At 44.2% G+C, this 22,650-nt stretch overlaps 1 protein-coding gene across 3 annotated transcripts in view; it reads right to left on the reverse strand.

The window, feature by feature from the left end:
- The window catches only part of LOC135904275 (monocarboxylate transporter 13-like), a 114,265-nt gene that overhangs the window by 19,383 nt on the left and 72,232 nt on the right, over positions 1-22,650 (reverse strand). Inside the window, exons 3-4 of one of the 3 annotated variants that reach the window (XM_065434898.1) lie at positions 15,928-16,259; positions 441-722 (exon numbers count right to left, since the gene is read on the reverse strand). In XM_065434898.1, the coding sequence (XP_065290970.1) occupies positions 441-722; positions 15,928-16,057 (412 nt within the window). In that variant the 5' untranslated portion in view covers positions 16,058-16,259. Of the gene's footprint in view, positions 1-440; positions 723-4,254; positions 4,448-15,927; positions 16,260-22,650 lie in introns of those variants that run through there. The other 2 variants (XM_065434900.1, XM_065434899.1) reach the window with 2 other exon arrangements.

Raw genomic sequence — 22,650 nt, forward strand, 5'->3', positions numbered from 1 at the left:
CAAGTAATTTCCCCTGTGTTGTCTTTGGTGTTTCGGCTTATTGACCACTTAAGATATTATACATATATCACTTTTGAATTAAGTGCCTGGAAATGCTCCAAAACTGCATTTGGAAACAGTCGCAATGGCTTCGTTGACAGTGATCTAAAGGAGTACATGATGCTTGCGCACGCTTACATCGCCGCATTCCATCGTGACAACATTCTTTACTTTTTTTTCAGTTCACCTGCTGCCCAGCCAGGAACCTTTTCAACGGAAACGCTTTTGTGCTCGCGTCTAATAGCAAAAATATATGACATCTCTCGTTGTGATTTGCCAAGCCTTGCACAGAAAGGTAAAAGTGTTGATTACATTGGCCATCTATACTTCTCTGTACATCTTCTATATACATCCCTCTATACGTCCCTTGTATACTGCACCGTGACAGCTGGAGTGCTTACCGGAGAACGCTACACCTGCCGAGGTGCAACTGACGGACCATGCCGTCTGCTGCCTGGTGGCTCCGAACTTGGCCAGGAAGTTGACGAAGAGAAAGCCTATGGTGCGTAACGTCGCACCGGTCATGAACGTCGTGGCCACGCACGCCGCGCCTATAACCCACTTGTCCAGGTTGCTGCTGCTGCCTGGTGGCGCCGCCGCTCTGGTGCCGCGCACCGTGCCGGCTTGAACGATCACTGCAGGCCGGGTGAGCTTCCATTTGTGCAGCTTTGTGCTTGCTTCAACTGCGTCACAGCATTGGATGGGGATCTCTAATATACGCAAGCTCGGTGTCTCAACAAAGTAAAGTAACAGCGCCTTTATGAAGACGCAAAAAGAGCACTCTTATTTGAAATGTGAAGCCACTAAAGTCAAGCGACTTTATAAAAGAAACGCTGGGAACCTTCGAGGTCCTCATAGTAGTACACGTCACTTCGCCCATACACTGTACTATTCGCAATAGGGCAAGCTGAGATCACTCGGCAACGAACGTTCTCATTTAACGTGCATTGAAGATATAGTTAGCGAGTGAAGTTGTATTTTCATCAGCATAGTTTATCCGACGCTAGTGCGACTTGCACTGACCTACGAAGTCAAAGTTCACGGCCAGTTACGAATGTATCGTCAGCGTTCAGTGACCTCCGCTCTATACGTTTTTCTTTTTTCTCTGTTTTTTTTTCGTTATGTGTTAGGGGACGCTACCGCAAGTAACATGGGGCCGGTTCATTCACGCATGTTTTTTGTCGTGGCATCGACCGGCACTACAAATGTGCGCCGCCGCTCTGTGGCAGCTGCGGATGCGCGTTCGTTGTACAGCAACAAATCACCCGTCAGAGTGGCCTAAAACTTTTTTGTAATACAGACATATTGCTTCTAATGATCATCGCCGGCAGATGTTCTTAAGATGCATACTTAAGGAAGAAATTTAACTGGAGCATGCGGAATCGTTTGTTTTAAGGGTCATTACGCTGTACAGGCGTTCCACTTTGTATCGTGACACGTCAATTCCTAACAAAACGAATCGTTGCAATCAGCGTGTCATCGGATATGGAGCAGCAAGCTTCATAGCCAAGCAATGACGCTTGTCCTCGTACTGCCTATATAATATGTAGACAGTGCCATGGCTCTCCCGTTTGCCCATTGTCCCGTCCCGTATTTACGGTTGTTACCGTCGAGTGGAAATATATGCATCCCAACGAAAGGACTACCGAGCACAGTCGACGGTCACAATATTCTACACGATCTGGGCCCGCTCCCAATTCTCACATTATTTGCCTCATACTGTGCTCCCAACTTGAAAACTGCCGACCGTGACGCCTTTATTTTATTAGTTAAAAGATGCGATGGTGCCAGAAAAAATTGCATGTTATCATGTTATCACGCACCATTGTAACATTACCTGCGCACGAGTACATCAGTAGCTTTCGATGTATGTCGTTTTGTAAGCTTTTTGTGACCTGGCGTTTTATATTAGGTGCCTATAAAAATGATCTCTTTCTTTAGAGGTACGGAAAACAATCTGAATAGATAAGGGTAACGTTAGTTTCTTGTTTGTTTTCCTAGAAAAATGGTGCATATTGAGAAAGTGACGCAAAGCAAGAAAACAAACTAAGCCGGCCACACCCTGTACGCCATCTTTGGTGGACTGACATTAATCAAAGTACACTATATAAAAAGCGGTACGCCTTTAAAATCTTCGTGCTGTTCACGGTCTAAATGATTTACTTGCGAAGGCATAACGGTAGCCCACGAACAACACACCGACAGAAAGTAAGCTAAATACCTACCAAAAAGCTTATTTAAGAAAATGTGGAACATTTGCAGAATTAAGAATCAGTTCGCTTATGGTAATTCGGTGTTATGTACGAGCATCCCATTGCGCATTGCAATGCAGCTTATTTGGCGTCTCAAAGAGAACCGCGAAACCTGCCAATGGCGCGGCGCTTCGGAGTTTGAACTGGAAGTCGGCATTTTGAGGGAGAAACTGGTTGTGCCGGTAGAAATGCGATCATGGCGTCTATAGCTGCTGAGCAAGAATGGGCGCTATCACAGAAAATAAAACAATTGTAAGCACTAACTAAGCATCCTTTATTGGGCAAGCTTTTCACCTCGAGCATCAAAGAGTCCATGAAACACTTTTGTCATCACAGATTGACATCACTGTTAAATTACGTCACCTCAGGAATCTCCTGGTGTAATAATTTTTCGAATGCGTCAAGCGCAAGCGAACTTAGACGTAGGTAACGAACTGCTCAGCGGCTTTCAGTCTCTTCATTTCGACTGCCTCGCTGGAAGATACACATGGTAGTCGGTATGAGGCGCAAAAGAGGCATTAGAGTGTACTAATACACTCTAAGAGCAATGTGTGTTGATATGCATTTTGCATATTCCCAAGCGGCGACGCATTCGTCAGTTCTGTGTCGCCCACGCATCAACACAACAACTGAATTATCTCTGTGGCTAACGCTTAACCTTCTTTTTCTGTTCTTTATGTCACCTTCAATGATGTCTTTACATGCTGCTTCTGCAGACAAAAAAAAAAGAAATGGTTGCTAGTCAGCGCTCTGTCCTGTGGTATTTACTCGATTGTCCTGTTTCGCGCTGTTTCCGATTTATTCGTCACACGTGTTGCTCCGTGGGTTTAGTACCGTGGCAAAGGCGTAGTGTCTGCAGAATTGCGTTAGCCTCCCTGTTTTGTTCCGTCGTGTTATCTAGACCGCTCTCTTCCCGCTGTCGTTGTGGCCGGTTAGGACTGGAAGTAAAAAGCACGAAACGAGCGCGATGCAACGCCGTACGCCACGTGCCAAGCCACGGACGAAGAACGACGTGCGGATACATTTCCCGTCTTCAGTCGATTCATGCGAACGTTTCATCACAGAATGAAACCGCTGTGCTTCAGCTTATGTACGATAAAGACCTTGCACGTCATTGACAACTGTGCAGTGTTCCTAGTTTTGACAGTGGACGATGCAATTAGTGCACGTAAAAGAGCCATGTCTAAGGACGGGAAAGAAGCGGCTGCTGTGAGTAATAAAGGAACGAGCCCCGTTTAATGCAGCAGTTTTATCTGCGGGCTCGGAGGGCGCGGGGGGAAGTGAAGGTTGGCGCATTCGGTGCAAGAATGAACAAGGCTCGAAAGAAGAACGCATGGTTGCACACGCGTAGACCCGGTCAATGCGCTAGCGGAACGCTTGCGCGCTTACTGTTCGGCGCGGCAGAATTTCGTTTCCGCGTAGCTTTACTTGCCGTGAGAACCACATGCCTCAGGCCGCAGTTGGAGCATCTGAGCGCGTGACGTCGTTCTCTGCCGGACCGTTGGTCGACACACTGTGGCTCGCCACACCTCCGCTGAGTGGCCGCCCGAAACGTGCTCAGCAAAGCAAAACGATTCCGATTAAGCCGCAACCAACATACGTGTTTGTTCTCACAAACTGCAGATTGACATGCTATAGGTCATATCGCGATGGAATACACAGCTATCCGATCATTTGTCAGATCGCTGCGGCGCGCAACCAGGCCAGGCTGCGCGTAAGTTTGCACCCGTGCAAACTTAAGCGCAGCCTGCCGTGTTTGCCTCTGTGGTTGCGTGCCGGAGGCGAGAAAATGAAAACAAGAAAGGGAAATGTGGCCCGACACGATGGCAGAGTAAGGGCGACTTCCGGCGTCACTTGGCTATGCAAATAGCGACGTCAGGGCCTCTCCTTAGATTTTTCTTTCTCCGTGGTCCCACTGCTTCTGATGACGTTGCACGTCGACAAACCGGAAGCGATTTCTTACCGCTTTGGCACGAGACTGCGAATTCCCTGCGGCGTGAAGTACGGTATTATTTGGCTCACATGTTGACTGGAGGCTCTTTAAGAGGTCGGTAACGTTTCCGTATGGTATCTTCGACTGGTCGCCTGTACGCCCCGAAGCAGAGTCGGGTAGATCGGGCGTTTCCCGAGCTCAAAGGTAGTGGACAAGCGCGCAAGCTGAACGTGCGACTCGCTCTCGGAGGAGGAAATTGCCGATGCGAAACCACGTGACTACTGCCAACGTCCGATGATTCGCCTATCCAAAGCTCCCGGCGCTGCCGGAAAAACCGGCGTACGTGCCGGCGGGACGAGCGTTCGTGAAGACGCCAGCATGCAGTGGCCTAGGTTGCCAAGGTTACGGTGGGCCGTCGCCAACAGCAGCGACGCGGCGCTGCGATGACGTTTCAATCTCGATGACTGCTCCGACGACAGGGCTCGGAGCGCCTCAGAGCGCTCCAAGATGGAGGAGAGCAATCGAGAAGAACCAGCCGAACGCAGGGCGCGCACCCACTTTCAACCAGCCGAAGACAACGCCGCTCGCGAGAGCGCTCCAGAGCGCTCAGAAACGACCAGCCGAAGATAGCATTAGAGTGTTCAAAGAGTCTTTCAGTGCCCCTTTAATTTAACTGGCAGTCGAGGTTTTTGTGCGCGTGCGTACCTCTCTCCTATGTAGTCTTTTGCAGAAAATCACAACGTTAAGTGCACTGCATGACATGGCTCCAGAACTAAGTGCTTTTGCGCTATTTTGCCTGTTTACTTCTTAGCTGTGTGCTATACGAACGCTTGCAAACTGCACCACAGCAATCTGAAATGAAATTGCAGAGACGTGCAGGTCGCGCGTCATTCGCACCGTAAAATGGATCATCGATAAGTGCCGGTAGAGAAAATGTGGTATAGCCTACTTTCGACGACTTCCTCGCCAACTACCGCAGACGCTTTCACCCAACAGCGGCTACTTTAGAATAACCAGCTCCACCACAACAACGCCTACTTCGACAGACTGTAAACATGCGTAGATGTGATCGAACCCACACGGTTCAGCGTTGTCCTTGACTCGCGCGTCTCGAAATTGGAAAGAAGAGGCATTCGTCGCTTAATTTGTATACGTTGGCGTATCCACACTAGTCTCCTTTTCTAATGTGTTCATCCAGCGTTTCCCGCACATACAAGCAATATATGTGCACAAAGCACAAATGGTTTCCTACAGAATTCAATGACACGGGCAGAAAAGGTGCGAATCACGTAAGTCAGAAATACTGAATCCTCAATAAAATAGAGCAATGACGACGAAACGTTTGATATTTTTGACCAAGCGTTGGTTTCAAAACAATAAAAAGAAGATATAGAAAACTGGTGCCAGAAACAACTCACGATGACTAGGTAATGATTACTGGTTGACACGAGATCTCAAACGCAGCATAAAGAAATAAGAAGGGAACTTTACAGAAAGGAATTCCCTACAAACTATTTCGACTGTCAAAACTACCGAAACATTTCTAAATTAACTGAATGTTTAATTATTTAGGGTTAAAAAGCTACATTAAATTTACCCTTCCCAACATCTTGGCAACCCATCCGAAATAATTTGGAAAGTTGAAACACCCCCCCCCCCAAAAGAAAAAAAAAACAGACAAGCAAAGGACAGTCCGGACACTCCGCCACTGTTAAATGAAGACGGAAATCTCTCATCACCAGAACATAACACCGATGAATTTATAAAGTACTTAAGTCGTGTGTTTACTCAAAAATTGTCACTTTCGAAACCTGCTGAGTGCCTTTGGAAACCGAATATTTAATTCGCTTTTTCAACCATCATGATGTCAGCAAGCGGTGTAACTTGCCCAATCGATCGTCTGCCCTCAACGCTAGCCCGGGATCCCACGGCATCAGTTCTTAACGTTTGAAGAGTTTGTCTCGGAATTCCGCATCATTACTTGCCTCAACGCTCCAGCAGTCCTCATATTCAGGTTGTGGGCCAGAAGGCTGGACATCCACTTATGTCATAGCAATGTTTGTATTCGGTGTACATACTGATCCAATGAACTACCGATTTCCCATGCCTCCAGTTGTTGAAAGCTGATCGAACATATTCTTTGCACGCATATAATTATCCATGTAAAGTGAAATATTTTATTCAACAATCGAGATGGCTTTCGCAAAAAATTATGTCAAACGCCATGGCACAAGCTCCTACGGATCCCCAGTCCTCTGTGCACAGTCTTTTCTGAGTCGATGCCGCTTTGTAGATTTTAAGAAAGTCTTTGAGGTACGACATAAAGGTTTAATGCTTAAAATTTCAGCTGGGTTTGATCCCTACGCGATGGATAGAAGAATCTTTATTTATCAGAATGCAGTCAGTAGAACTATAACAAAGCTACTGCACATGGACTCAGTGAAAGGAGGGGACACCACATGACGCTGACTGTAGCCTAAAGTATATTTTGAGAAAACATTCCGAATATGAAGCATAACAGTTGCGTAATCTTCACGCAGCCGCTCGGCATATTTAACGATAACTATCAGAAACACAACCTTAATTTTAAGAGTAGACAGCTCACGCATGTCAAAAGAGAGAAAAGCGACAAAAATATCGCGAAAACAAAAATAAAAAAATTATGTCTGAGCACCAGGCACATCAGTGGCTTCACGCGATATCTAATAGGGCAACTTTGCTTTTTTGCAGTGATATGGGTGACTGACTAACACATTCTGAGCTATTCTCTTTCTCACATGGTAAGCCTGCGTTCAGTAAGAGCCATGTGGTGTCCCCTCCTTTTACTGAGTCTATGTTCAGTCACGCTGGTGGAAACATGGAGCTGTACGAACTCGCTAGATTTAAAATTAATTTAATGGTGGGGTTTTCCGTGCCCATACAACTATCTCATGATGAGCCACTCCGTTTTGGTGGACTCCCGATTAATTTTGACCACCGGTGGTTCCTTAACGTGCACCTAAATCTCAGTACACGTTTCTTTTTTCTTTTCGACCCCGTTGAAACGCGGCCACCGGGGCCGAGATTTGTCCACGCCACCTCGTTCTTAGCAGAGCAACCCCAAAGCCACTAAGCAACCACGGCGGGTTTCGCTTGATTTGCCATTCTGCTAAATTACACAAACACGTTTCCAATCTAGCATGGATAAAATCAGTGCGCCTCAAGGGTCTGTGTTAGGTCCTCTAATGTTTGTAGTATACAGGGTCCCCAATTGTAAGTTTTAATAATATTTAAATATCGCCTCTTGCAGATAACAGAATTTTAGTCGTTGAGCTGGACTTTTCAGACAGGCGCACAATATTGCACCAGATATCGCAACACATGTTCAACTAATTAACGAAAATTCACTAATTATCTTCTGAATTAGTTACCTTACAGCACATGTTGCAATTTAAGAAGTGTAGCTTGTATTCTTTCAATGCGCATACGCTTTGAGTAAATTTCCAGAATGACGTCAGTTTCGAGATATGTGCCATCAAATTCGCTGTAAATGTGCACTCTTAGCCCACTTACTTATTTAAGAAAACGCACCTCTATGCATTGAAGCACAAAAGTGAAACGCCCAGGTATTTTGTCCAGCACTTTTGGAAATAATATCGCGAAACTGGTGTCGTCCTGGAAATTCATGTGAAGTGGATACGTCTCGCAGGCTAACCGGCTACAATTCGTAAATTGTAATATGTACCATTATTTATTAAGAAGTTCATTAGTGAGTTCGTGTTATTTACCTTAGTATATGTTTGGATTTTTCGTGCTAGTAATGTTCGCCTCTTCGAATAATCCAGCTCAACCACAATTATTTATCTGCAACAGGGAATTTTTTCTTTATTTCCAAAAGCTTAAAGATGATCACCGTGCATAGATATGACACAGCTTGAAACGAAACTTCTTCGATCCGTCTTTCTGCCGACAACTGTGTAATCTCTCGGATGTGAGCAAGCTGCAACTACATTTTTTTACGGCAAATTGCGAAAACCTAAACATGCATAAAAGTTTCCTTCGTTGTAATATTTCTACTATATTCAGGATAGATGGCGCCACCGTCGAATCACTCTCACAGCAGAAATATTTAGGTGTCATTTTTGCTTGCAATCCATGTTGAACCGCCCATATAGAACACATGACTTCTATTGCCTCTAAAGAAAAGCGGAAATTCTCGAACTTCCGTTACATCTTCTCAACAAAGGTACCAGTGTACTGAATATATTCCGACTATGCGGTGTTCTATGGAATTGGCTTCCTTTATATGGCATCACCACCACGCTCATCTTACAAACGTGCTCATATTGCAGAACAATGCAGCTGGTTTTATTCTGTCGTGGCAATCCCGCTATACACAAAATGCAGAAACAGCGCTTACTGCTTGTTGTGTGTATGTTTTATTACGCTCGCCTTTCACGCACACAAAAAACAACAAATAAAAGGCAGGATATGCCCATTTCATTTGATCTCTCATAATTCTACCTCCATTTTTTTTTTCAATGTGGACTTTTGCAGCTGCTCTTCCCCGTTTGTATAAAAGGCCATGGTGAAATCAACGCTCTTTGTCCTCCTTGTAGCACCCAATCACGTAGCGTTGTTCCTTTTGTAATTGTTGAAAATATTTACACATAGTCCCGGTGTCATAATTTCGGTGACAACCAAAGTGCAGATTAGTTCAGTATAATGAGAGCGACAAATCGTTGCGGATTTTCCAAGCGTCACTGGCATGTTGCGGTATGACTAGGTGTTTCAGATTTATGATTTTCTTGTGCTTTTCTCGCACAGAAGTAGCGATTACATATTTTCTCGATCGTCTGATAGAACAGACAGCCAAACGTCTCAGCGAGGAGAGTTCTTTTAGGTCGCCCGCAGGTAAAGCAAATCTGCGGTGTTTAAATTTTAGGTCATGGGGAAAACAAATAAAAAAAGTCAGCAAACCAAACCCGACTACTCCGCCACATTTTGCCACCTATGCTATTTGAGTTTTACATAGAGCATCGACTCCTAGAAGTAAAAGGTTGCGTGGTAACTATGTGTGTCTTTTTTTTTCTTTCATAAGGCTGCCCCAACGTAGGCCTAAGAGCTTGTGCTCACTTTGCGCCATGTCTTTGCTTTTCGTCACAAGCGCAGAGTGGCTGTTAATGGTGTGAGAAGCAGAACGCGGTCCGCTAGCTAGATTTCGTTTCAATTCTACGCCTCTGCGCGAAACGGCGCATGCTATTCCTGACGTCTCACAATTAAGAAACAAAATAGTTAGTAGAGCCCTTGGTAGTGTGTTGCGCGAAACCACCTGGCTGTACAGCTTGCCTGTATCCTTCCTCCTCCTCTGTTCTACCTTCCTCGCTTGCTTTCTGACGCACTCATCCTACACGATTAACACCAAATTGGTTTTCTGTGCGAGAAAGCTGCAGAAGCGAAGCTCTATGCAAAGTGCCCCCGACGAGTCTATACTCAGAGCTCCCCGTAACCCGAAATAAGAAAAAAAACGTGCTTTCAGTAACCGTTATGTTGATGTAACGTAGACAAAAAAATGTAACCCCCAACAACGACAGGGCTGGGCTTCCTGAAGGGAAAGCTGATCTAGGGTGTATTTGCTGTATTGCATGCATAAAATGAGGCAAAGCTTCGAAAAGCCACAAATCTTTTCTCGCGTAAAAAAGCGCGCAGCAGGCGTTAGAATTTATTGCGACATTTCAAAGTATAAGCTGTACCATAAAGAGGTTTTTTCTTTAAGTTTCTCGTTTTTATTGGAGTTTTGAATGAAAACAATTCGTTATTTGGATCAGTGAGCTGCTGTCTAGGCTGGGTGTCCAAAAGACTGACTTTTTTTGGGCTTGAAAAGAAAAGGCTACACCTAGTTAAAAGCGAAACAATTTGTTGACAGAAAAAAATAGGAATATTTTTTAAAGATTGGGAAAGAAGTGCGTAAGGCGTGTTTTCCAGGGACTACGAACAATGGTAAGAAGCGACGAGGGTGGCAATATGGGCTTGTTGGTCGGTCATCATTGAAAGGTATCTGTATAGCGAAACAAAGCAAGGAAGCAAGAAGAAACGAAGACGAACGCTTGTCTTCGTCCTCGTTTCTACTTGTGACCTTGCTTTGTTGAGCTATACGGATACCTTTCAATGATAAGGAGCACTTGTTTCTGAATGCGCTCGAGCGAAGAAATATGGGAAGCATGCCTTAAGTTCCATGACGTAAGGTGTTAAGTAATTCGAATGTGAATTAAAGCGTGTTATAAAGTAAATAACGTGTGTTGATGAAAGTAACATTTTTCATTCTTTCACTAGTTGCCTCCCGTCAAAAGCACGCTTTCTTTTTATTGAATTTACATGGATAACACATTTTAAAGAAAATGTCTAGGTATAAGCCTAGAGAGAGACGGAGAGAAAGCAAAGGCTGGGAATTCAACCAAAAGCGCGCTTCCACATTTGGACATATCACTAGGGTTTTCTAGTCCTAAACGTGTACGCTGGCTACAAAGTGAGATTACATTATCGTTTATACGTAATACACGAATATAAGTGATCCGCTAGGCTGCTGAACTGAAAATATATGTTTTGCTTTCGTGGGATTATTACTTAGCCTGTTTTTATAACACTAATCAGCTACATTACGAAGATTGCAATTAGGTTGGTCAGTAAATGTCTTAATAGTCTCCCGTGAGCAAAAAACAGTTGTGTCATCGGCGTACATTGCAGTGAACAAAATAGTACAGTGAGAAAACCACGAGGCCTAATATTGAACTTTGGATAACTCGGACGTTAATTTTTCTAGTGTCGGATAAGGTACCAGATTCACTAATTATTTGTTCACGGTAAGTTAGGTAGCTTCCCGTAGAATTTTAATATTAGGCTGGCCACTGATTACTTAGGAACCAAGGTTACTTAACGAGAATATTATGGTTGAATTAATCAAATGCTTTAGTGAAATTAATAAAAAAAACGTTATCCCGACCCGACACGTCTGCCACACAAAATTTTAGGTGATTCTTGTTAGGCACTGCAATTAGACCAAGATCATCTCCATCATCTAGCTGCGTCTCATTGTGTTTGATCCCTCTACAAGTGATGGCACAGGTGAAGGCAGCACTGATTCGAAGTCTGCAAAGAGACTTCCTTGATTTCAAGAGCCTCTGCTTGACTTCACTATGTACCAACACTGTTAACAACACAATGATGATGATAATTATCAATTGCAATCAATCCATTGAGTGATTACATTTATTAAAATATGTGGCAACGCAAGAATACATGAAATTGGCAACTTGAGTAGCCGATTCGGTGACATTTGCTATTAATATAGCACATACAAGCAATATGAACTGTGGTTATTAACCATGAAAAAAAAAATGAATGAGGACCAGTATCGCATTACATGCTGAAATGAGTGAGAAATTAAATCGAAGGATTGAGATACGTGCTGCACATGCTAAAAGGAATGCATAAATTCACAGCTACGTTAGAACAAGCAATAACTACAGTCGTTGCTACTATGTACTAGGGAATGAAAAATGTTCCCAGTTATTTTCCTTTAGGCTCTAGAATCATTCAACAATCCAAACAATTGTTGCGGACTAATGCGAATGCTGTTGAGACGGTTCGAAATTCAATTCCAACTGTACGTCTCCCACTCAAAGAGTGTTGCTGGTGAAGGCTTCTTCTTATCTCCCATAACTGGCCGCACTTTGAACAAAACAGGGTTCTAAAGTAGAGTTTCGCATTTGTGCTACATCTAAGTGGGTGACTGCAAACAGAGAATTTACGAACAAATACCCCATTTGTTATTCCTTCATGTAATCTAAGTAAATTGAGGCAGTATTGTGCGTACACAGAGCCAACAGCTCTTTACTTCGTGACCGGAAAATAACTACAAATGCGGTCCTTCAGCCCAAACAGAGCTATTCCACTGTATGAAGATGGATGACCAGCGAAGCTGTTGAAAACCAACGCTACAACTTCTGAGGGTGGTATGCAATGCTTTGTCTTTAGCGCAGTGATAGTACTGCAGCGTTATAGTAATGGTAGGAATGGGAGTAATCGTAATTCTGACAGCACATCGCGACCCATAGCGGTGCTGCAAGCACATTGAAATCAGTTGCTCGGCTGGATATCTTATATACGAAAGGCCTGGGACGTCACGCTCCATGTCGAAAGCTGGCATCGCCTTGGCAGGTTGCGCAGCAGTAATCTTTACCGGGAAACATTTGCGGGGAGCGCTACGTGTTTGTCATTGTTATCACGAGCGGCTTATCAATTATGCGGTTCAGATGCTTTTTTTTAGCTTGTTCTTTACGAAACATGTGCTGTTCTGTATTTTCTATGTTTCTGTCCCCTCCTATCAGAAGCGAAGGCAGCCGTTGTGCCCCTTCTGATGGCAGTTGCCGGCCTGCTCCTCGCTTCCCCTTTGCTGTCGGGTGTATGTATATTTTCAAAACAAAACAAACAATGTATGCACAGTTCGCTGCAATTTGCTGAGTGCTCGTAGCCTCTGTCTTACGGGGGCATGAGCCATTGATAATGACAGTTTTCGGCATGCTGTTCTCGTATGCGTGATTCCAAAAAATGTAAGCACTGCTCTCTTCCTATTGCTAAGTGCTTGTAGCCTCTGTTGATGATAGTAAAAATACACGGAACACTAGCCATATGCAGCTGCACTGTAAAAAGGAAATATATATAATAGTAAACACGATATTGTAAATAGCATCATTGACACTATATAGAGAACATGCTTTGGTAAATTGATAGAGGTCCGATATCTTAGTATTGCCCCAAAGCGTCGAATTAAGAAGATATAGGATTTAAATTTCTCGTGGTCAAGTCATTAGAAACTACGATAGAACTAAGTGACCCGGACCAATAGGTGCAATATTTCGGTTAATGTGGGTGCTAGTATAAACAGAATAGGCAGAGAAGTTGACAGAAAGGACACTCTGATAAACCGGATTTATTGAAAAAGAGTTCCACTCCTTCAAGCATTAGCACGCATCTACTGACAGCAACAAATGAGATAACATCAAGCACTCAACACGATAAGGGCGAAGACAGAAATATAGGAAGAAAACAGCGATGCGAGTCCCGGCCCTGCGGCGAAAAGTGTGAGCACCAGGTATCATATCTGTAGAAATGTGATTATAAATTCTTTGTTGTTTTGTCTGTTCCGCCTAATTGAACCATCGCCTCCGTAGCTGACAGCGTCTTAGAGTATTTTATTAAGTGTTACCTCACGTCGTCATATCTTTGAAGACTGTGTCAACCGACTTTTCATCTACTGGATTTAGCCCTGTACTTTATGCATTAACGCAGTGTATGCTGGGGATGCGACCTAAGTGCGGCACATACTCATTTGGAACCTCGTCTTATCACTCTTTCCCCATAATATGCTCAAACGGCACATTGAGTCGTCATGCCCTAAGTCAGCCTGGGTAAGGTTTGGGGAGGTTGTTCATATCTTCGACCTTCTGTTTACGCGTGAGAGTAGCTCAGGGTTGTCTTCCTTCGTATTGTGCGCACGAGGCCGTGGCTATTTAAAAAACTTGACAAGATGACTTGTTTTGCGACATCCACAAGGGAGCTCAAAAGAAAGACGTCATAATGACGCACATTTGGGCTATTTCACACGAAGTGAAGAAGCATTGCGCGCAATCGCAATGTACACATGGCCTTCTCGGCTCCTATCAACCTATGCCTATTGTATGGCCAGCAAGTGTGCAAAAAGCAAAATGGTTCGTCTCTTGCAGAATTGGTATAGGACGTAGGATTTCATTGACTTTTGTGAAAGTTGGTCTAGGACAGTCTACCTGCTCTACCAGTGACACGCTAAGAGACCGGTCAATATTGTCCATGACCGTAGCGATTAGTTCCACATTGTACGAAATTTGGTTGCGCAGTACTTTTACACACACAAAAAAACATGATGATAAGTAGATCTAAGGACAAGTTACCGAGGGCGATGCTGGACGCAAGCCAGACTTGCGAACATACTGATACGTGCATCAGATAGTGATACGCACCCTAATGTATTTCGATGAACAAAGAATTACTTATTACCTTATCGAAATGCTGTCTAATATGTACAGTGTTTTAACTGTTCCCTCTCGTGCTGACAAGGCTGTCACTGCGGTGCACATGTGGTGCCTGAAAAAGCCTCATCTTGCTTTTCATCCTTGCCTTATCACATTCGTGACTTTATGCTCATTTCTTTGTCAACTATCAATGCATGCATTTTAAGGTTCGAAATGGTGGGATTCTTGTTTCAATATCCCTCATTTGTATGTGAGCAGCGTTCCCGTCATACTCGAGCACTCAGCTTTGAACAGAAGAACACGAAATGCCACAATATTTCTTTTTGGACCCTAGAAACCCGGGCAACTATAATTGCCTAATCCAAGCGGGGTTATGTAGTAATAAAAGAGAATTTATTTTATTGAATGTTATCCCTATATTTTTGAGGATAATTTATGTATGAACCAAGGTATGCTGGGCATAACCGTACAGTGTTTCCACATCAAAATAGTATTATTCCCTATAACAGTGCATGTCCGCATTTAAACGTCAAGGCGCGTGACTTGTCCCGCCCTTTTACTGCACCAGTTCATGTGCGTTTATCGCGTGCGAAGACAGCCTTCACACATAATAACGCATCCATAAAACGCTTAAAATAGGCATCAAACCTAAATGCATGAAATGCACATTTTCGCTTACATAAAGTAGCATATAGTAGCGTAAAGTAGCGCACACACAAATATAGAGCAAATTTTGATGGAGTAGTATTCAATACTACTAATCTGTAGCAGACTGAACACATGTGAAATAGCTGTTTTTTGCTCCATAAGCTCAGTCTCTGAAATAACATTTATAGAACCTTTGATGTTACATTTCTGTGTGCAGCACGCGCACATACAATTATGCTTTTAGATTGATTCGCTGCTTCCAATAACGGAAGCCAACGCATAGAAACAGAAATTGTTTCAAGTAAGGAATAATAATACGATGGCATCAAGATACATATAGACGTACGTAATGGAAACATATGTTACAGGAGCAACCGCACACTTCTGTACCTTGAAGAGAAGGTTGCCTCGAAAGGAAACTGACAGGTTGACGTAAGCATAAGGGCAAGACCGTATTTGTGCTTCCTTTATAGAAATGTTTAAACAAACGTGTACATCAAACATACGATACTGTGCGTTACCGCCGCAATAGTTTAGCGGCCATACTTATGATGTGCAATACATGCGTTTATCCAATCTCCTTGCCATAGGCTTCCATCATTCATGCCGCTCTGTTCATAACGCTTTACCTTTTTTTATTGGACTAAATTTCTGAACGATTATTTTTCGAAACGCTTGCACGACAGTGCGGATATTCATAATCAATTAGAATTATTACCTTTAGACGCAATATTTTGTTGGTTACGATGAATTCGCAATGTTAAAAAGCTGAATAAATCCAGAAGGACAAAGTTTATGCAAATACATGCACGATCCATGATTCCATGCTAACTCCTTCCTTGCCGGAAACTATTCTTTGCGGAGAGCACTTAAAAGGAGCAGGTTAATTACGTTTTCTTCTTTAGCACAAGCTATCTCTCTTCTGATTATTTGTGGTACAAGTCTGGCCAATTGCTGCTCCATTATTTTTTGTTCTTTTTTTGTAAGTATCATCATTCGAAATACTCACCGCGTTTTCCCACTCCGCCACAGTCGGGCAGACCAGTTTGTTGCGAAGGACGCCTGGGCCGCAGATCACCGTCAGCGCAAAACGAAAGACACTGGTTCGACACAGCCAGCTCCGAGCTGTCGGCCACCATTGTTGCTGGAAGCACGTCACCTGGCAACGGGTTCGGGTGTTTGATGATAGTTGGGAAAGCCCCGGTGAAAGTGGGGCAGCAGGGACGGAAGAGGCGCCCCCCCCCCCTCCTTTTTGCAGAAGACAAGGGCTTTCCCTAGCAGCTGCCACCGTCGCAATGCCGGCACAAACCAGGCAGCTCCGGACTTGCACCGCACGACCACCTGTGGGACGACACGTGATGAACTGTTGCTGCACTTCTGTAGCTCTATGTGCAGCGCGCGTGGTACAGGACGACACAGACAAATGACGGCTGAGAGCGCGACAGGAAGAAAAGAATAAAACAGATAAGCGCCGCTCGACATTTTACGTGAAGCGAATCATGTGACGCCACTTGCGAAGGGGTTTTGCGTAGATTTGCGCTCTGGAAGTACTGGGAGAGTTAGGGTGCACGACGGAGTGTCGCAGTCGTAAACACGCGCAGCTTACCCGCTCGCCAGTACAGCGACAATATGCGGGATTTCGCACACAATGAAATCAACAGGTCACCAAGGTCCCCAATAGTATGACCTCGAAATACGGGACCAATAAGGATATGTTCGTACGTGCGCTGTCACAGATTCGTATGACGCCTGCTAAAAAAAAAGAAAAACGTGACTGCGACTCATTCAGGAATATAACCTTGGGGCAGCACCGATCAAGACCAAGTTGTTCGGATTGAGGAAGTCTAAGCTCAAAACTGCAGACTTTGCATCTTAAAGATTGTGAACTAATGAATTACCTAGAACTTTTTTGCCTGAATGATTACAACAAAAGTTAGAAAGATAATACCACAATGGTGCACACGCGGGTGTAGAAGTGAAAATCTAAAATGGGCACGACAACAAATTTAAGAGCTTCACATATGCACTCCACCGGAAACCAAACTCCACCCCCTGCAAGCTTGCAAAATTTTAGCGCATTTGGTATGTAGAAATGTTTGTTTAGTGTTTTTTTTTATATCTCTGTGGCATTCCGGCAACAGTGATCGGTTAGTAAATAAAGTGCCGTGTGCATCGGGTGGCTAATTGTTCGCATGTGCGCCTTGGCGGTGAGCCCGAGACGCACCCTCACATGGATGAGCATGCACCTCCGCTGCACTGTTTGCACCTGAGAATACGACAGAGTGGTGGCCCTGGAGTTCTTGACACAAAAGCCATGCCGGAATGCACGTCGCTGTCAGTGTGAAAGCGAATTCGTATAGAATTTTGGATTAAAATGTACGCGGGCAGCCTTGTCTGTTGGGTTTATTACAATGCCGGCCCCTCTGCTTTCGGTTACAATGATAAACTGATAATAATTGCACGATGGTGTCCCGTCTCTTTTGCACCACCATTGTAAAAGAACAGAAGGCTTTATTATTCATAATCAAGCACGATACAGAGCGCGCCTTTTCATGGTTTTCAATTGATATATCTCTGCCACATCGTTTTGTGGTGTTAGTACAAACGTTTCTTTTATTTGTTGCTATAGCTACTTACACAGCCATTGACACCGTGTGTAAGAAAGAAGGCCACCAAGACGAAGTACCCTTTCTGAAACAGTTTCCGGTGACTCCATTTTAAACGTGGTGCACTCAGGCACGCCACCAGGTAACACGATAGGGGAGGGACGTGTACCATGGGCATGCCACCAAGGATGCAAATGAAGTCGTCGATGCCGAATGTATTGAGTAGCTTCCCTGATCCTGATATAAAATTCCACGTGTTGCTTCTATGAGTTAAATTGAATTAACTTGTCTCTTTCATCAGATTTTTGTGGCATCACATATTTCAGGCTAACTGTTAGTCAGGCTACGTGCTACTTATATAGCGTCCCACAGAAGACGGTACCTGCCGCCCGAAATAATAGGTTACACTCTTGGCTGTTCGCTGTCAGGCCTTCCTTTTTCCCGTTGTGCCTTTAACCATCTACGATGAGGGAAACGATAACAAGGTGAAAGCCGGAGCCAACGTTTTGACAACTGGAATTGTCTTTTTCAAGGCAAGTCCACTTCAAAAAGTACCTTTTAAGCAGGTACTTTTAAGCATCTGCACACTCAAACGTTTCATGGACACAGATTCTTACTAATCGTAATAAACCTTCTTGGGCTAGTTGATGCCAATTCAAAAACATGATTTCCTGGCGCCCAAAAAAACACACGTAAAGGAGAAACACACACAGCCAAAGAGAGCACCGGTGCGTCTGTGAGTGTTTCTCCCTTGCGTGTTTCTATTCGGCTCCATAAAATTGTTTTCTAAACCTTATTAATCGATGTTTACCACCCACTGACACGAATGACAGGACGAGTGCTGTTTTCGTATTCTGCGGTCCACGAGTCTTAGTGACCGGCTTTAGTGGTACCGCGTGTCATGAAGTGCGAATGCACTGGTCCTGTTCTCCTATCTCTTTTAGTATCCTTTGGTCACTTGTGGCTCTGTGCAGTAGCCAACTCGTCGAGCGCGTGGTTAACGCCTCCTTAGCATTGCCATATCTCTCTTTCCTGTCCTTCTCATTTCTGATGATGCGCCTGTCGAAGGCACGCGTTCCCGTATTTCTGCGACAGAAGTACTGACATTCTTAATCTGCTGATCAAAAATGACCTTGCTAAGAGTGACACGCCTTGTGTTTCCCTGCTTACACGGAAATGCAAGCATGCTCAAAAAGGGGCTTATAAAGTTAGATGATGCTTCAAAAATGCACGCAGAAAAGCAAAAGTAAACCTGTTCCGTGCGGGCCTTGATGAAGACAACTTGACATGACATGACCCCGCACCATGCGTAAAGGTTTTGCGGTTACGACAGCTCCATAATAGGGGAACCAGTGGGAACCAGTCCGCACCTGATGTTGAAATTCTAAGCGTACCCGTCGCGGTTGCTTAATGGCTATGGTGTGGGGCTGCTAAGTACGAGGGCACGCGCTCGAAACCCGGCCAGGGTGGCCGCATTTCGATGGGGCCGAAATGCGAAAACACCCGTGTACTTAGATTAAATGGACGTTGAGGAACCCCAGGGCGTCTAAATTATTCCGGAGTCCCCCCTACTGCGTGCCTCGTGATCAGATCATGGGGCGCAGATTCAGAAACCCGTCATTTAATTTCATTATTCAGTCCTATGCAGCAGGCAAACAAAAAAGAAAGCTAATTTCTGTGATGTTCTTAGGAAGAAGGAAGAACAGGGGGGCTCAGTATATAATATATAACCTGCACCAGTATTTAGCGAAAGGTACGCTATAATTGTTCGCAAGAGCAAATGCCAGCTGAACCCGATGTTGAACACAGCATTAGCGAAGGCGGCTGGTCAGTGGAGAAAAGCACGTATGAAAATAAAGTCTTGTTACTTCTCCGATGTGTAGCTAGAAAACAGGACGTCGTCTAAGGTAACGCAATAGTGCGGAAGCCATTTTACAAAAAAGCGCAACGTGCTGATCAAGTTTCCTCTTCAAAACGCTCTGCCTCCTTGATGTCATGTCTGAAATGGCCCGAAAGGCTAAAAGCTAAACTGTCCATATGGTTTGTTCTGGTTTCACAGGGTAGCATTTTTCGAAAAATCTCCTAATATTGGCACATGGTGTGAGCTTAATTTCCTGGAGAACTCATGTGATCTCTTTCAGATAACGCAGTGTACACGTGCTATGTGAGCTTGGTGGTTGAAGAAGCCGAGCTGATTTTGTCCACAGAAGAAGCGCAAATGCACAAGAGCGACGCTTGCCGTAAGCACAGACGGAAAGCGAACGTCCCTGATACAGAGACCACTTCGTCACGTTGATGGACTGCTTTGAAAGCACAGAACCAATGGTTCCATTTGAACGCAAGTACCTAGCGATCTTTATCAGAGGCAGATCTCCAATGTAACAAAAGAATGCGTTGGGCTATTTGGTATGAAAAGCTATTAGATATTACACCAACAACGTAACAATGAACAGACTGGGCGAAGCACTGTTCCAATATAGTTCACTCGGCGTATTGCTGAATTCCCGGTGTGTTTGCCAGCGTAACGAAGGATACTACTTACCATCAGTGCAAATATAATCGAATATCAGGTCCTACCAAACATGAGCGCGAAAGATAGCTTTCAGTGATGTCAATACTGCGCCACTTACAGCGCCAATACAGAAGCTTCCGCCAAAGAAGCACCGTGTCAAGTAAAACGTGTTTGTGAAAAAAATTATCACTTGTTCGTGTTTCAAGATGTTTCGTTATAAGTGGTGTGTTTACACTATTCGGTCCAGTACAACGGAGCCGTTGATCTGGATACCCGCAACTTTTCCTAAGCAGACAGAAATGCCTTTATAAGCGACTTCAGCCCTGCTGCCTTCCGCCGGGTTAACGTAATTGATGTTACTGCCATTAAATCGAACCTTCCTTGGCTAACCGTCCTATGTTTGGCGTCGCAGTTGCATGGTCACTTGGAAGCCTGCCATATGTGTATATGTACACATTATAGGCACGCCGAATGCAAGCTACAGCAAGCGAGCTTATGTTAATACTGTATACTAACTTACAAAAGAGTGCCAGTTCGTGCACCCGTATTCCATGTAAGCAAACGGCAAGTGACATCATAAAATGTGCGTTTAATATCGGCGTATAGGTAGCTTTGAAGCACACACGTCTCTCAATGGGAAGGTTAGGTTGGAGCGCCTATCTAAATGTATATAAGAACAAAGAAATTATTTTCCTTGGAAGACACTGCACTGATTTAGAGTAGCTTTGCTGCATTTAAAGCAACTGTTATAATATAGTAAGCGTAGGAAGCGGATTTTTAATTTCCGACATAAATTATGTTAGAAAAAGTTCTTATACATTGGAAGATGCCTCGTTCTTCTCTGTGCATGCACCTGCCATCGCCATTCTTCCCATGCCAGGCATCGACCTCCTGTCATCCCTGTCAGGCATCCCTGTCAGGCATCGACCCATGTGTTGGACCCTACGATGCATAGCCCGCACACTGTGCATTCCTCTGATATGGCAGTCGATCTTGGTAATGCCGGACAAAAGCGTACTGCAGAAATATTTATATTTCATAAAAATGAGGTTGTGACCTTTGCGGTCGTTAAACATAAATATGGAATATCATTACACGCTGTAGGGGATGAAAATAAACGCAATTGTGCGCATCGGCGTCAGTCGTGTGGCATTTAATAAAATGCTTCATCAGACCTTCCCATCACATAGACACCGATGCGTGCGTTGCATTTTCATATCTTTCATTCTGTCAATTCGGATTCTGGGAGGGACACTTAAACATAGATCGATCACTTTAAACCGGTAAGAACCAGGGCTGGGCCAAGATACTTTGCAATTGGATCATGATACGAGACAAGATGCTGGGTCAACAAGTATCGAGATACAGATCCCAGATACTGCTCTAATTACTGTATCCGATATGATACTATCCATTTGTATCTTAAGAGACTTCGACACATTCGCAAATTTTTTATTCCACATCCACATAGCCTAGCAGCAAAAACGTACCCATAGACGATTTGCTTGGAAGTTTCTTAACTCCGACAAACCTTCTTTTGTTTGTATGAGATGTCTGTTAGTTTAAAAAAACTTGAACCCAATGGCGCAAGGGCCCCGTGTCGAAGAAAATTCGGTGTCGGTGTCGGCGGACTGGTCAGGTCCGTGAGTGAATATTTCTGTGTATATATATATATATGTGTGAGAAGCATGAGAAGGAGCCAGGGATCTTTGAATGCTGTCCCGTTCTCCTCCTAATGGCGAAGAAGGACGCTTACTGCATGAAAGCGTCATTGAAATTTTTGTTTTACTTGCTCAAAGTATATCTTCATGTCGAAAAAGTTTATTGTGGTTGCTTTAGCTGCTTAACAGGAATGCTATTTATACGCTGCACTGTCAGAGGTTCTTTCTTGTCGCTTTTGTAATTGATGGAAGTCGCTGCTGTGCTTGCCGACCAGCTAGTGGGCCGCCATCTAGTTACAAGAACTTCAATAAGAAGCCTCAGCACGACGGCGCAAACACAACTGCGGGGTTTTACCTTCTCCGTAAACACATTACCGTTTACGCAATACCGGATTAGCGGAGAGGTGTGCAGATGCAACAACGCGGGCATCGACATTTTTTTTTTTGTGAGGCGTCGTCTATACAGAGAGCAGATAAAGCGGCAATGACCTTTCATATTCTACTTATCTGACCCTGACCTCATTGCCCGCGCTCACTGGAGAGCTGTGACAGAAAGATAAACGGATGTCGCTGCTTTTAGTTTTATTCAAGTCGCTTGGTGGCAGCAGTATCAGCTTGAGAAGTGGAGTTCTGCCAACGTTTATAGTGTCGTACGTTGACGTTCCGATAGCACTATCTTGTACAGCACTCCTTCCAGGTCTGTTGCTGTCACCTCCGGAGTTCCTCAAATGTCAGTGTTGGGCCAATTGCCATATTTAATCATTCTTAACGACATTACTGCTGACATTCAATGTGACATGAAGCACTTCGCGGATAACTTTGTTATTTATAAAGAAATTGTGAGTTACGCAGACCACTTATTATTAGCAAGAGCACTCGAGTTGGTGTCCAATTGGTGCAGAAAATGATAAATGTCAAATAGCACTACTAAATCTGTATGCTTGTCGTTTACA

The sequence above is a fragment of the Dermacentor albipictus genome, chromosome 2 (genome assembly GCF_038994185.2).
Source record: "Dermacentor albipictus isolate Rhodes 1998 colony chromosome 2, USDA_Dalb.pri_finalv2, whole genome shotgun sequence".
Taxonomy (NCBI): domain Eukaryota; kingdom Metazoa; phylum Arthropoda; class Arachnida; order Ixodida; family Ixodidae; genus Dermacentor; species Dermacentor albipictus.